The following is a 12,179-nucleotide window of genomic DNA, read 5'->3' on the forward strand; positions in this document are numbered from 1 at the left end:
TGATGTGTCTTTTATTCCAGCCCATGTTTGACCCGCTCTTCCTCTTCAGAAAGACTTTGAACTCACTAGCAAAAGGTTCACGTCTCCATACCATCTAAGAAATATCAAAGAGCTTTTAATTAATCGAGGCAAAAGCTTGAAAAAAAAAGAGCCAGCCTACTTTCTGACCCCATTTTAACCAGAAGCCACAATAATGTTCCTAAAGCAAACATTAATCTTCTCTCAATTACCCCTAATGAAAGAATATTTTTAGAAACGGTTTTGCCAATTTATTGACAAAAACTGAAATCTCTCATTTACATAAGTATCCAGACACTTTACTTAGTGTTTAGTTGAAGCACCTGTGGCAGTAATTACAGCCTGGAGTCTTCTTCGGTATGATGTGACGAGGGGTTGACCTGGATTTGGACATTTTTCTCCTATTCTTCTCTGCAGATCCTCTTCAGCTCTGTCAGGTTGGATGGGGACCGTCAATGAACAGCTATTTTCTTGCCCCTCCACAGATGCCTGATTGGGTTCAAGTCTGGGCTCTGACTGGGCCATCCAAGGACATTCATAAAGTTGTCTCTCAGCCACTCTCACATTTTCTTGGCTGTGTGTTTGGGGTCGTTGCCCTGTCACGAATCTTCGTCACAGTTGGCCAGTCAGTCCAGAGCTCAGTTAAGAGATGACAGATGGTTTCTGATGTTATATCTGGTCAACGAGCCCAGAACCAGAAGGTCAAAGGTGTGAGACTCTGGATGTTGGGGGGTGGAGGCTGTCACACTCAGACGACGTGCTTTCTCCAGCAACTTTATGTTGTACAAGCAAAGTTCATTCCGTGTGACGGCTTCCATCTCCTTCGTGCAGTTAAATTCACATTTATTAAATCGGCATTAAGAAACGACTTGCTCGGTTCAGGTCCATTAAACCAGCTGGTCAACCGTCATGGTCACGTGTCTGTTATACTGTTGGGCTGGCCTAACAGACAAGCGTTGCATTGTATGTGTGTCTGCCGTAAGATTAGATACACATCTTGATTGCTGAGCTGCTCTTGTTTTTCCTGAACCATAAACTCCACCATATGATTACATTTATTTTACACAGCACACAAGTCAGACATTTGTACACTGCTTACACTTCTGACAATGACAATTTTCAGACTAGACAAGTTTTTAACTGTTTTATTTTGTAATAGGTAATAGGTAATTTAATCAATGAACAACAACATGTTTGCTTTTATCAATAAATGATTTGTTTTATTCTTCAAGTAGGGACTACAAAAAAAGAGTCAGCAGGAACATTGTTGGTTATTTGTTGCCACCTACTGGTTGATTCACTGATGACAAATTGTGCAGTTACAGTATGTGGCTGATCTGGCTGCATGTTTGGAATGTGAGAGAAATAGACTACATACAAACAGACTTCTCCACAGACAGACAGGCCCAAAACTGGACCCTCATCTTGTTTTGATGCCTCTTTGTTAACCACCAAGCCAACATGTGGCCCCTCCTGCATTTCTTGAACCCCTCTTCCCCCCACAGAGTGAATCTTGGTTGGGAATTGGGGGATGTGTGGGGTGCAGATGACCCTCGATGCTTCTCCTTCTTGAGATGTGCAAGGCAAACAACCAAGAGCTCCGAGACTCAATAATGTCCATTATTCAAAGTAAATGAAAACATATGGCATGTGGTAGTCCATTTTGCTCATCCCAGTTTATTCCCTGGTAGCTACATTTCAGTAGGATTATACAAAGCATTATAAAGATGTACATGACAAAATATGGGAACAGTATCTTTATTATCTCTTAATGAGCATTCAGCCGTGCGTGTTTTATTCTTGTTTGCCCTGTAGCAGGGGTGGGGACCCGCGACGGTGATAGGTTTCATTTCCCTCCTGTTACACGCGAGTGTTTCTATCTCTAGTCTTCTATTTCTTTTGTGGACACGCTGCTTTTATTCTCAAGGACTGGGACCGGAAGTATTATTAATGGTCACGCTTCTTCTCATCGCCAGGCTAACCGCGGCCTTTCTCCAGGATTTACCTGAATATTAGGTTGGATAACTACGGTTTACATTTCCCTTTGCTTTTTGGAATATGAATCAGCTTTAACTTACTTGGGCAGAACAAAACAACGCAGACTAGTTATTGCAAAAGGTGATAATTTAATGAACTTTAATTAATAATTAATCATTCATTATTGGATCGTTATATTGAATTAAATTGAATACTGATACTGATCTACTGCATATGTTTTTGTACTTGTATCCAAATGTAAATGGATAAATGGATTCTTATTAGCGTACGTTTACTGGCGGCTTTTATTTTGTGATGTGCGATGGCTGTTTCCTGTTTATTTTAGTAGAGCTTGACCCCAGTGTTCTCAAGAGGAACGTTTAAGCGTCTTTTCCGGGGAGGAAACACAGCGTCCATTTTGTCTGTTTTTGGGGTTTTCGTCGTCGACAGTTAGCGTGAAAATACGTTAAGGAGCAGTTATTAGGTAAGGTTATGTCACATTATATAATGCTATTGTCGTTAGGAACCAGAAATATAGCACTTGTTGTAACAAAAATAAACAAACCGTCGCATGCACGCAGCGTTAGCCACATTAGCTCAGTTGCTAGGCTGCAGAGTGGAAAGCTAACGTTTTGTTTTTCCCAGCCAGATCAACGGAAAGCAGCAGGATGAGCGGTTGTCGTATATTCATCGGCCGGTTGAGTCCTTCAGCCAGGGAGAAAGACGTGGAGAGGTTCTTCAAAGGCTACGGACGAATCCGAGACATCGACCTCAAGAGGGGATTCGGGTTTGTGGTGAGTCAGAGGCGCTACATTTCTGCGACGGTATCGCCCCCGAACAGCATCCAGACTCCATTGCTTCACTCCAAACACACACAAAGCCCTCACTAATTTACTCTCCCCTTCCTAAGTAACGATGTCCTCGTGTGTGTTACCTGTTCAACCAGTCAATACTTACACAAGCGTATTCTTTGCCGGCCGACATTTAGGGCCTGTAAGCGTTCTTAGCAGCGTGTAGAGATGGGTGACGAAGTAAACGGGAAGATTCAAAGCTACACAATGAAACCAAGTGTGGGGTCCATAGAAGCAACAGGACACACTCGTTCCCCTTTGATTGTGCTTTTGCAAATACTGGAGGTGTTTTATGATATTCAGCCCCTTAATGGTGGACAGAATATCGGATGCATCACCGTCCAGTAGAACCCTGCTTCAAAACACAACCTCCTAATTTTAATTTAAATATATTCAAGTTATGTTGCTTGGTTAAATAATCCACATGTAGAATCTAGGATAATACGCAGTTATTGAGAAATACCCATGTTCACAAGAGGTAAAATAATATCCTAGTTTGGGATCTATGGTAGTCTAAATATCTCTCTCCTCTCTCTCTCTCACTCTCATTTTTGAGTTGGTTACAGTTTTTCCTCATCACTTTGAAATATGAAAGTACTCAGTCAGATGTATCTTCTTTAATGTTGTGTCTGTGTGTGTTTGTTGCAGGAGTTTGACGACCCCAGAGACGCTGAGGATGCCGTGTATGAACTGGATGGCAAGGAATTGTGTAGTGAAAGGTAAAGAATTTTAGTTTTTAGTCAACAAATTTGTAATTTGCGCCAAGTAAACTTGAGATCACACAATTTTCTTTAACAAAATAAATGTTCAAATCATCCAGGGTGACCATTGAGCACGCTCGGGTGCGTCTGCGAGGTGGCCGGGGCCGCGGCGGCGGAGGAGCCGGCGGCGGAGGAGGAGGACGTTTCTCCGACCGCTATGGCAGAGGATCCCAGAACAGTCGGAGGTATCAAAAGTGTTCACATCCCCTTTCATTAAACGCTTCAATTCATTACCAGACGTTCTGTAAGCTTAGAGAACCTCATTCATGAAGAAATCAAGTTTGCATGTTAAGTTGCTTTTTCTCAACTGCATTATAATGAAGATGTAATGATCAAACAAACAGGAACTTTGGAAAGGCCTGGCTAAGAATAAAATGCAGCAGAAGCATCCTGAAGATAGCCAACACATTAGTTTTGCCATTGATGAGCAGCGGGGTGTCCTGTGGCGCCACCTGAGGTCAAATCTCCGCTCCCGTTCGCTGGTTCCTCACGTGTCTCATTTCCCTCCCCGCCGTTTCAGTCGGAACCCTCCTCCGATGCGCACAGAGAACCGTCTGATCGTGGAGAACTTGTCCTCTCGTGTCAGCTGGCAGGTTCGTTTTGCCCCATCACACTTATACACACAGGCAGCCTCTGATCGCTGTAACACCACAAATGCTTTAATCAACTGCAGCAGCCTCCTCCAACTGCATACACATGAAACTGTACTGTAGCATTTTAGTTTGTACATTTTGGAAATCAGATTGATAATTATTCCCAGCTAATATTTATCACAAATCATGGCTGTTTACCAATTTGTTCTTTCAAAAAAAATGGATCCTTGCTCTTATGTTCCTGCATCTTATGCAGCTAATTACTAAAAGAAAGAAAGAGCAGTTAACAGAAAACAATAAATTTGTACCTGTTTTCAAATTGTAACCAATTCTTCACCCCTTTATTTGCCAGCCTGACTGTTGTGTCATATGGAAGAACTCGCTTATGGTGGAGTTAACCCCTTCTGGGTCCTTCTGTCTGGGTTGAGCCTGTGGTGTCAGCCAGTCTGTCCTACTCCTAGTTGATGCCTGCTGGTCATTTGAGCGCTCGCTCCACTTCGCTTGCTCGATCACAACGCCCCCTGTCGAAGGCATGGGGGCGCCAGGTGTGTGGCTGAGAGCGAGAGAGAGGAAACAGAGTTGGCAGAGAGAAAGCAGAGGAAAGAGCGAGCGAGAGTCGATGGTGACGGTGGTGACGTATTGATCGATGGTTCGTTAAATTGAGGGGCTTCGATCGATCGATATCCCCCCTACCCCTCCCCCTCTGGTGTTCCTCACACATCGCGAGAGAGCAAGAGAGAGAGTGATTTCTTCCCAGGTGGCCATGGATATAATCTGCTGTTATCCCGAGGTTATGGTGCGGCCCGCCCAAAGGGTTTCACTCTCAGGTAGTAGTTTCCTCTCTTCCACCCTGTTCACTCTCTTTACTGAGGTGGGGTGCCGAGACAGGGCGGTCCCGGTGCAGAGCCCTGTACCCTCTTAGCTGGGGGACAATGGGGCTCTTAGTGCCAAATGCTGCCCGGGCGGCGCCACTGCAGTTCAGTTCATGCAGGTGGTGTTCACCTCACTGTAGCTGTAATGAGCTGTGGGTCCAAGAATCTCAGAGCTGTCAGAAACACACTCCCATACCACCGGCTGCACTTTCCAAATTGGTTGGTGTCCAAATTGACGCACACCCGTCCTTCATGATGGCGGCATTTTTCCTAAAAAAACGCCGTTTGTTGAAGGGCGGGTCACTTGATTGAGCAGGTGTCTGACGGTTCTTGGACTCACCCTTTTAGCCTGTAGTCTTATCTAACATCTCTCTCTTTGGGTAAATCAGTCCTGTCTTATGCCTCATCCTGTGCTCGTACCCCCGAGCGTCTCCATAAGCTGACTCGTGTTCACGTGTGTAGGATCTGAAAGATTTCATGAGACAAGCTGGAGAGGTTACATTCGCTGACGCTCATCGCCCCAAACTCAACGAAGGGTAAGTGCATCCGATCGTAAAGCCCGCGTTCAAAGATAAAGGAAAAATCATTGTTGAATTCAGGAAAAATGCCATTTGAAAGTTTCTAAATCCTCACATCTCCATGTTTACAGGGTTGTTGAGTTTGCCTCTTACAGTGATCTGAAAAATGCCCTTGAGAAACTGTCTGGAAAGGAAATCAATGGCAGGAAAATCAAGCTTCTTGAGGCAGCCAAGAAGAGGTGAGTTGTCTGTGGGAACTTTAGGTCCTCGCACAAAACACAATGTTAACTAAGCAAGAGTCTTCCATTCATTTACACGTCCTTCCTTTTCTCTTTCTTCCCCCCCTTAGATCCAGAAGCCGTTCCCGGTCTGAAAGCTCCTCCCGTTCCCGGTCCCGTTCTCGCGGTCGCTCCCCGTCCCGCTCCCCCAGGCACTCCCGCTCTCGCACCCCCATCAAGGCCCACAACCGCTCCCGCTCGCCCAGCGGCTCCCCCGGCGGCGCCGCCTCCTCCCCGTCCTCCAAATCGAAGGAGCCCGGCAAGCGCTCCTCCAAAACGAGCAAGTCCGGCACGCCTCCCTCCCCGCCACCAGCCCAGCGCGCGTCCGCCTCGCGATCTCGCTCCCGGTCTCGCTCCCGTTCCCGCTCTCGCTCCCGCTCCCGTTCCCGTTCCCCCTCCACCGACAGCCAGCGTTGAAAGGGCAAAGGTTTTAGAGGACCCCGCCAGTAGAAACTATTTCGGTTGTTAAATCGCAGCAAGGAGTCGGTCCGCTGGAAGTCCTGTGAACCTTTTTTCGGAATGCCAAGAGAGTCGATCTTTATTTTGTTCTGTTCATCGTAATTACACTCAAAAGTTTGATCATCAAATCCACAGATGTATTGTCAGAATTAATGTGAATATTTTTCAGTTACTCAAAAGAATACACATCAATGCTGCTTGTTCCTCCCCTTTTTAGCAACAGTGACCATTTTACAAAATTTTTCAGTCAAAGAATTTGAGCACAATGTCTCGTCCTCGTCCCTCCTCCCCACACACACACACACACATACACACATCAGTCCAGAGGTGTCTCTCCCCCCCCTAAACATTTGTGTGAACTTTCTGTAATTTAAAATGCCTGCTTCTGTTTTTTTTTGTGGCCCTCAATATTTTTGACTTGTGTCAGTAAATCTTCTTATTTTTTTTAGCTTGCCGCTGAGATATGACACAAGGTGATAATTAGGGCAGCTAGCAAGCGGAGAAAGTAACTGTGGATACAGCGTTAAAGGTTCTGTGATAGCTGAGGGGAGAAGTAGATCCGCTTATAGTACAAAGCTTCTTTCCCTTTTTTTTTTTTTTTTTTTTTTCAACACCTCAGAATAGTATGGGTTACATAATTCCTTTTTTTCCCCAGCTTGGTGGTTTGTGTGAAGCGTTGCAAACTTTTGTGTTGCTGCAAAAAGAATTCCAAGAACACTGCGAGTACTGTGACTGATGTTACTGTGGTTCAGCCAACAAGACCATGGAAAATGGAGCATTTTGTAAATTATTTTGTTTTCAGTGAATTTTGAGGGACTTTTGTAAGGTGTTGAAAGAAAATGGACTGAAAAAAATAAAAGTTTTAACAGAATTCTGAATTGTTTGTGTTTATCAGTACTTTAATATTTTATTTCTTTCAGCTTCTGTCAACGGACGAGTCTGAATACGGGCAAAGCAGTGATGATGCATAAATGTAAACGTATGTCTTTTCCATTTGTTTCAAGTATTGCAGCAGTCTTCGGTCAGCTGCATGAGTGTGTTGCAAGAGGTGTTCACAGGCTGAGATGCTCACACTGAGGTCCAGCCATCATGCAGACGGATCGGTGGAGGCTGCTGGCTGATACGTCTCTGTAGGAGAGCAAAGAAGAGAGCAGATCACATCCTTAGGTTTCATCTTGAGTCAACAATGCTGATCACTTCCGTTACCTATCATGGGATCAATATGCCAGATCTTTGACATCTGTGACTGATGGCTGATTCTTCTAAAGAACTAAGAGTAACACCAGGCTACCAGGAGGGAAGGTCTTCTAATTATGTCTCTCTCCTCTCACATTGAAGGGATTCAACAGGTTACTGTGTGTAGACCAGGATCCAGGAATTCTGATGTGAGCTTTGAAACGTATAGGCCACAAAAATGGTTATAACAGCGCCACTATCAGACTAACTGGTATCAGATTTGAATGGGTTCTTCCTTGGATCATGTCCAACCTGACCTCACCAGGTTCCATTGACATTGGTTCATAGCTTTTTGGAACGTATTGATCAAAGAGATGGAAAGCAACCATCAAATCAAAGGCCCTCACACTAACAACTGAATGGGTTGCAGCATGTATTAATGTCTTGTATTGATCTTGTGTTTTTCCTCATCCATCCATCCATTCATCATCCAGCCTACCTTTCTTTTTGGCGCAGAACCTTTGGTGACACCTGAACAGCACAAGGAGTACCGCGGCCTCCATCAGCTGGAAGCAGGCGTAGACCATGGGGAAGAGGAAGAGCGGGCCCATCACTTCAGGTGCAAACGCCACTTTCAGAATAGTGAGGCACAGCTGGATGTTCTGACAGCCTGTTTCCATGGCGACGGTCCTTCGCTCCCTGAGGAGGCAAAGTCTTACTCACGACTCATACATAAAGAAAGGCTCATGATTCTTTAATACGCCTCATAACTCATGCAACATAAATCATGCTCTTGAACAGAATATCTATCAGAACCTGTGTTTACCAGCTGTTAGATGCTTGTTAATGTCTTTGTTGATGATCAGATATGTGATACAGTGATCTATTGTATTAACACTGAGACCTACGATTGACTGAGGCTGAAGATGGAGGACAGGATGTAGCCAAAGGTGTAACCAATGAGGGGCATGAGAGCAGCGGTGGCCATGAGCTGCGGAGACAGCACCGCCAGGATGGAGTCTCCAATCCCGACGCTGACCAGGATGCCGATCACCACTACAGCAGCCATCAATATAGAAATACCCACCTGGAAACAGCAGGACAGGGGGGTACGTGACACTCCAGGTAGACATGTTGCTTCCTCCTGACTCCCAATAACCTAATTAACTCCTCTATCCACAGAAAACAAAAAATCTGGGCGTTGTCCATCCATCCATCCCCACCCCCATCCAAGTCACTCCTCACACACCACCTCACCATCTGTCTCACATGATACCTTCACCATAGTCTTCTAACTTGTCTCTTCTTCTGCTTTCTTATCTTTCTCCTCAAAAACTAAGGTTTTCCGCAGAGTATTTGCATGTCTTCCTGACCTTCGTGATGATGTTGGAGTACTGCGGCCTGTAGTAGTTGATGAGGATTCCGATGCCGCAGGGAATGAGGATCAGGACCAGGCCTATGATGATGTCAACATAGGGCACAGCATTCTGCAGGTTGGTGAAGCCCTGACAGTACAGGTAGAGCAGCAGCGGCATCATAGCCAGAGCCAAAACCGTGGAGCAGGTCGTCATTACAATGCTGAGGAGAGAGATTAAGATTGAATTCAATTAATTTGACACAATCATAAAATATATAATATATATAACAAAGAAACTGGTATATTTGTGGTTTTGTCCAACGTTGTCATTCAAGGGTGTAATTCATATTGTATCCTCCAGGGGTCATAGATGGGCCTATGTACTTACATCTAAATCTGATCCTGTTAACAAATAGCTTGTGAGATGCATGGAGCTACAGCTGCAAATCTCCTGCAAACAACGTTTATGGCCGTTATACTGCTCTGTTACATAACAGCTGTTTGGCAACACGCCGCTGTGACCTTTACACTCTCATAATTGCTTCAATGCAAAGTGACAAGAAGGGATTTTGACTGCATCTGTAAAAATAATATCATACTTCTTGTTTGTGTGTGAACTCCAAACCAGAATAGTAACTTTAAAAAAAAAGAAGTATTCTTTTCCTTCTGTTTCAGCCGGCACCAGTGATCTGTTGAAGTGAGCCTCCATTTATGCCCTCGTCTTAGCTGTCAGACTGTCCTACTAGGCAAAAGGCCAGATAAGGTCCTCAATCATCAGAGAGACGTTTAATGTCCTGAGGAACAACAGCATTGTTTACAGGCCTGGCTCTGGGCAAAGGAGGAACACTGGGTGAAAGGCCTTGCAGCTACAACTACAAAGGTATGGGGTGGGAAAAGTTTGCACCTCATTGTAATATACTGTATTATCACAGTTTTATGATTGAGTGATGTCCTGCAGGTCATTCAACTCTAATAGTAACAGAAGGAATTGCCCATGGCCATTAGACAATACATTGTGTTTTAATATTTGTGAGCACATGGGCTGGGGTTATTGAACTTCATATCATATACTGTATCTCACATCCAATTTCCCCTGGATTACTATAAATAGAAAGGAGCACTAAGTTAATGAACCTTACTTGATTGTGTCCACATACTAAATCCGATATCTTTTTTGTGGTACGAAATTGCAATGCCGTGATTTGTCCTGATAAGTTTTACTCTCTTGCCCATTCAATACGGTGTTTGTGCTTGTGTGTGTGTGTGTACCTGAGGTTCATGTCGCCCTGCAGAGCCAGGGCCAGCAGGTTGGACAGGCTTCCTCCAGGACAGCAGCCACAGATCAGCACTGTTACAGTTGCTATTGGACCCAGCTGAAACACCTGCAGCATAACATTTACATGATTTTATTATCATATTTTTCCACCAAGGGTATGTTGACTGTGCGTTTTTTAACAGTAGTAGGAAATAAAGATGTGCAGTGCACGATCGGTATGAGGTGTGGGAAACCATGGCAACAAAGATGAAATAATAAAGAGCTCATTGTAAGAAATTGGCATGTAGAATGATTATTTATTTAATGTATTTTTGTTATTAATTGTGCACATAAGGAATCTATACACCAACAAGTGACATGTGATGACTTATCAGTATCATCGTCATCATCATCAATCTTTACAGAAGAAAGATTCATATCTAAAAGGTTACCAAAAAAATCATTATCAAATCAGATGCAGTAACGGAGCTGAGCTGCTGCATTCTTGCAACATATGTCAATTCTGAAATATATAACAAAGTGCAAAACATCATTTAACTGTACAAAATGAATCTTTTTCCATTATTCTTTACACAGGTAGGTCAATGGTAACCAGCGGCTGACGACAATTCACTAAAATCAATATTCTAAAAAAAGAAAAAAGCAGTAGGTCTGAGCCCCCTGGAGTGCAGCAGCATCGGTGCCCACCTCCTTTGAAAACTCTTTGTTCATTAATCATGAATATCGCTTCAGTTGTGCTCCTTATGTAATGAAATAAAGCTTTAATAACCGTAGTTGCAACACTTACCTTGGCGAAGCAGAAAGCTGTGAGAGGCATGACGCCGTACTGGGCTACTACTGCAATGAGAACCCCCTTTGGTTTCATTATGTGATGCTGCAAAGAAGGGAAATCTTTATATGATTCATTCAAGTTTACCTTTATATACTTCATAAATAGAGCTTCTTTACATCTGACAGAACTCTATAGATATAATGTTGCTAAAATCACCTTGATCTTGGACACCTCCATGGTGCAGCCTAAAGATACCATGGTGATGAAGAGGACGATTATCAAAGCGATGTTGATGGATTTGTCCATCACTGAAGGTAACATTGGCGTGAAAGCAACTGAGCTGGTGTTTGCTGCTGTGAGGTTGTGCAGGTAGCTGTCATCTTGCAACAGATCTGGATTGGAAAACTTGTCCATTTTGTATCGTGTGAGGTCGTCAGCTTACGTGCAGCACGTGGGATGTTGTGTTTTAATCTTGTGTGAACACAAACGGGCGCAAACACCGACACAAAGCAGGGACAGAGAAGAGTGTGTGTTAGTTTTCTTGTTTCGCGATGCAGCAGCAATGCAATTCTGCAAACAAACATTCAGAGGAGCATGAGAAATACACAGCACAAAAGCCAAAACATTCAGTCTTGGCTCGACCTCTGCTTTACTAAGAAATGAGAAAATCTCGCTTAGCAACAGGCTGAGCAACAGGCTTGAGCGCAGGCGATGTTTCATCCCGTCCGTGCTGCAGAGAGGGATTTCCACTCAGATCATTAAAAAGAACTCTCTGAGGTCCGAGGTTCACACATCTCAGAAAGCTTTTATATGAGTTGACATGCCCTCCAGAATACACTGCAAGAGCTCCAACAGAACCAAAGACTATAACTGAGCTTTAACACAAATTCAGCTAAGTGAGGAGAAGTAACTGAGCAGATTCTCACAGTTGAATCGTCAATAATAACACTGAAAAGTTAAGATTTATTCTGGATTTTCAGTGGGTTTACAGTTTATCAAAATTTTTAGTGATATTTCTATTTGTATTCCCATTTTTTCCGGATAACCCCTGACTTTTCTCTTATTTCTGTCGTTTCAGGGCGAGCAAGGCACCAGAACATTTGCACAAAGATATATTTTCCAACAGTAGTAATGGAAATCCAAGTGAGTGTTTTGCAGTAAAAATGACATTCACAAGTACACACACGTATCACAAAGACGCTGCAGGGTCCCAGGATTGTTACTTACAACACTACGCTGGGTTATTTGCAGCTTCTGAAGGTGAGAATTGC

At 43.8% G+C, this 12,179-nt stretch overlaps 2 protein-coding genes across 3 annotated transcripts; one reads left to right on the forward strand and one right to left on the reverse strand.

The window, feature by feature from the left end:
- Positions 1-2,333: 2,333 nt before the first annotated feature.
- Positions 2,334-7,198, forward strand: srsf5b (serine and arginine rich splicing factor 5b). Of its 2 annotated transcripts, none has more exons than XM_076167337.1 (8): positions 2,334-2,479; positions 2,641-2,789; positions 3,495-3,565; positions 3,667-3,792; positions 4,128-4,200; positions 5,535-5,608; positions 5,722-5,829; positions 5,940-7,198. In XM_076167337.1, exons 2-8 carry the CDS (start codon positions 2,664-2,666, stop codon positions 6,283-6,285), a joined length of 924 nt encoding a protein of 307 aa, XP_076023452.1. In that variant the 5' UTR covers positions 2,334-2,479; positions 2,641-2,663; the 3' UTR covers positions 6,286-7,198. The 2 variants fall into 2 exon arrangements, with proteins under 2 accessions (XP_076023452.1, XP_076023453.1); XM_076167338.1 differs by having other exon boundaries at positions 2,340-2,479; positions 2,645-2,789.
- Positions 7,199-7,414: 216 nt separating this feature from the next.
- On the reverse strand, positions 7,415-11,373 carry slc10a1 (solute carrier family 10 member 1). The gene is made up of 7 exons (XM_076167234.1): positions 11,125-11,373; positions 10,924-11,010; positions 10,130-10,242; positions 8,877-9,081; positions 8,412-8,590; positions 8,003-8,202; positions 7,415-7,455 (listed from the first exon to the last, which is right to left on the reverse strand). The coding sequence occupies exons 1-7, from the start codon at positions 11,320-11,322 to the stop codon at positions 7,415-7,417; spliced, it is 1,023 nt and encodes a 340-aa protein (XP_076023349.1). The 5' UTR covers positions 11,323-11,373.
- Positions 11,374-12,179: the final 806 nt, after the last annotated feature.

This window comes from Genypterus blacodes, unplaced genomic scaffold, assembly GCF_046128005.1.
Source record: "Genypterus blacodes isolate CSIRO-AG114 ecotype Tasmania unplaced genomic scaffold, CSIRO-AGI_Gbla_v1 ptg000013l_1, whole genome shotgun sequence".
Classification (NCBI taxonomy): Eukaryota; Metazoa; Chordata; class Actinopteri; order Ophidiiformes; family Ophidiidae; genus Genypterus; species Genypterus blacodes.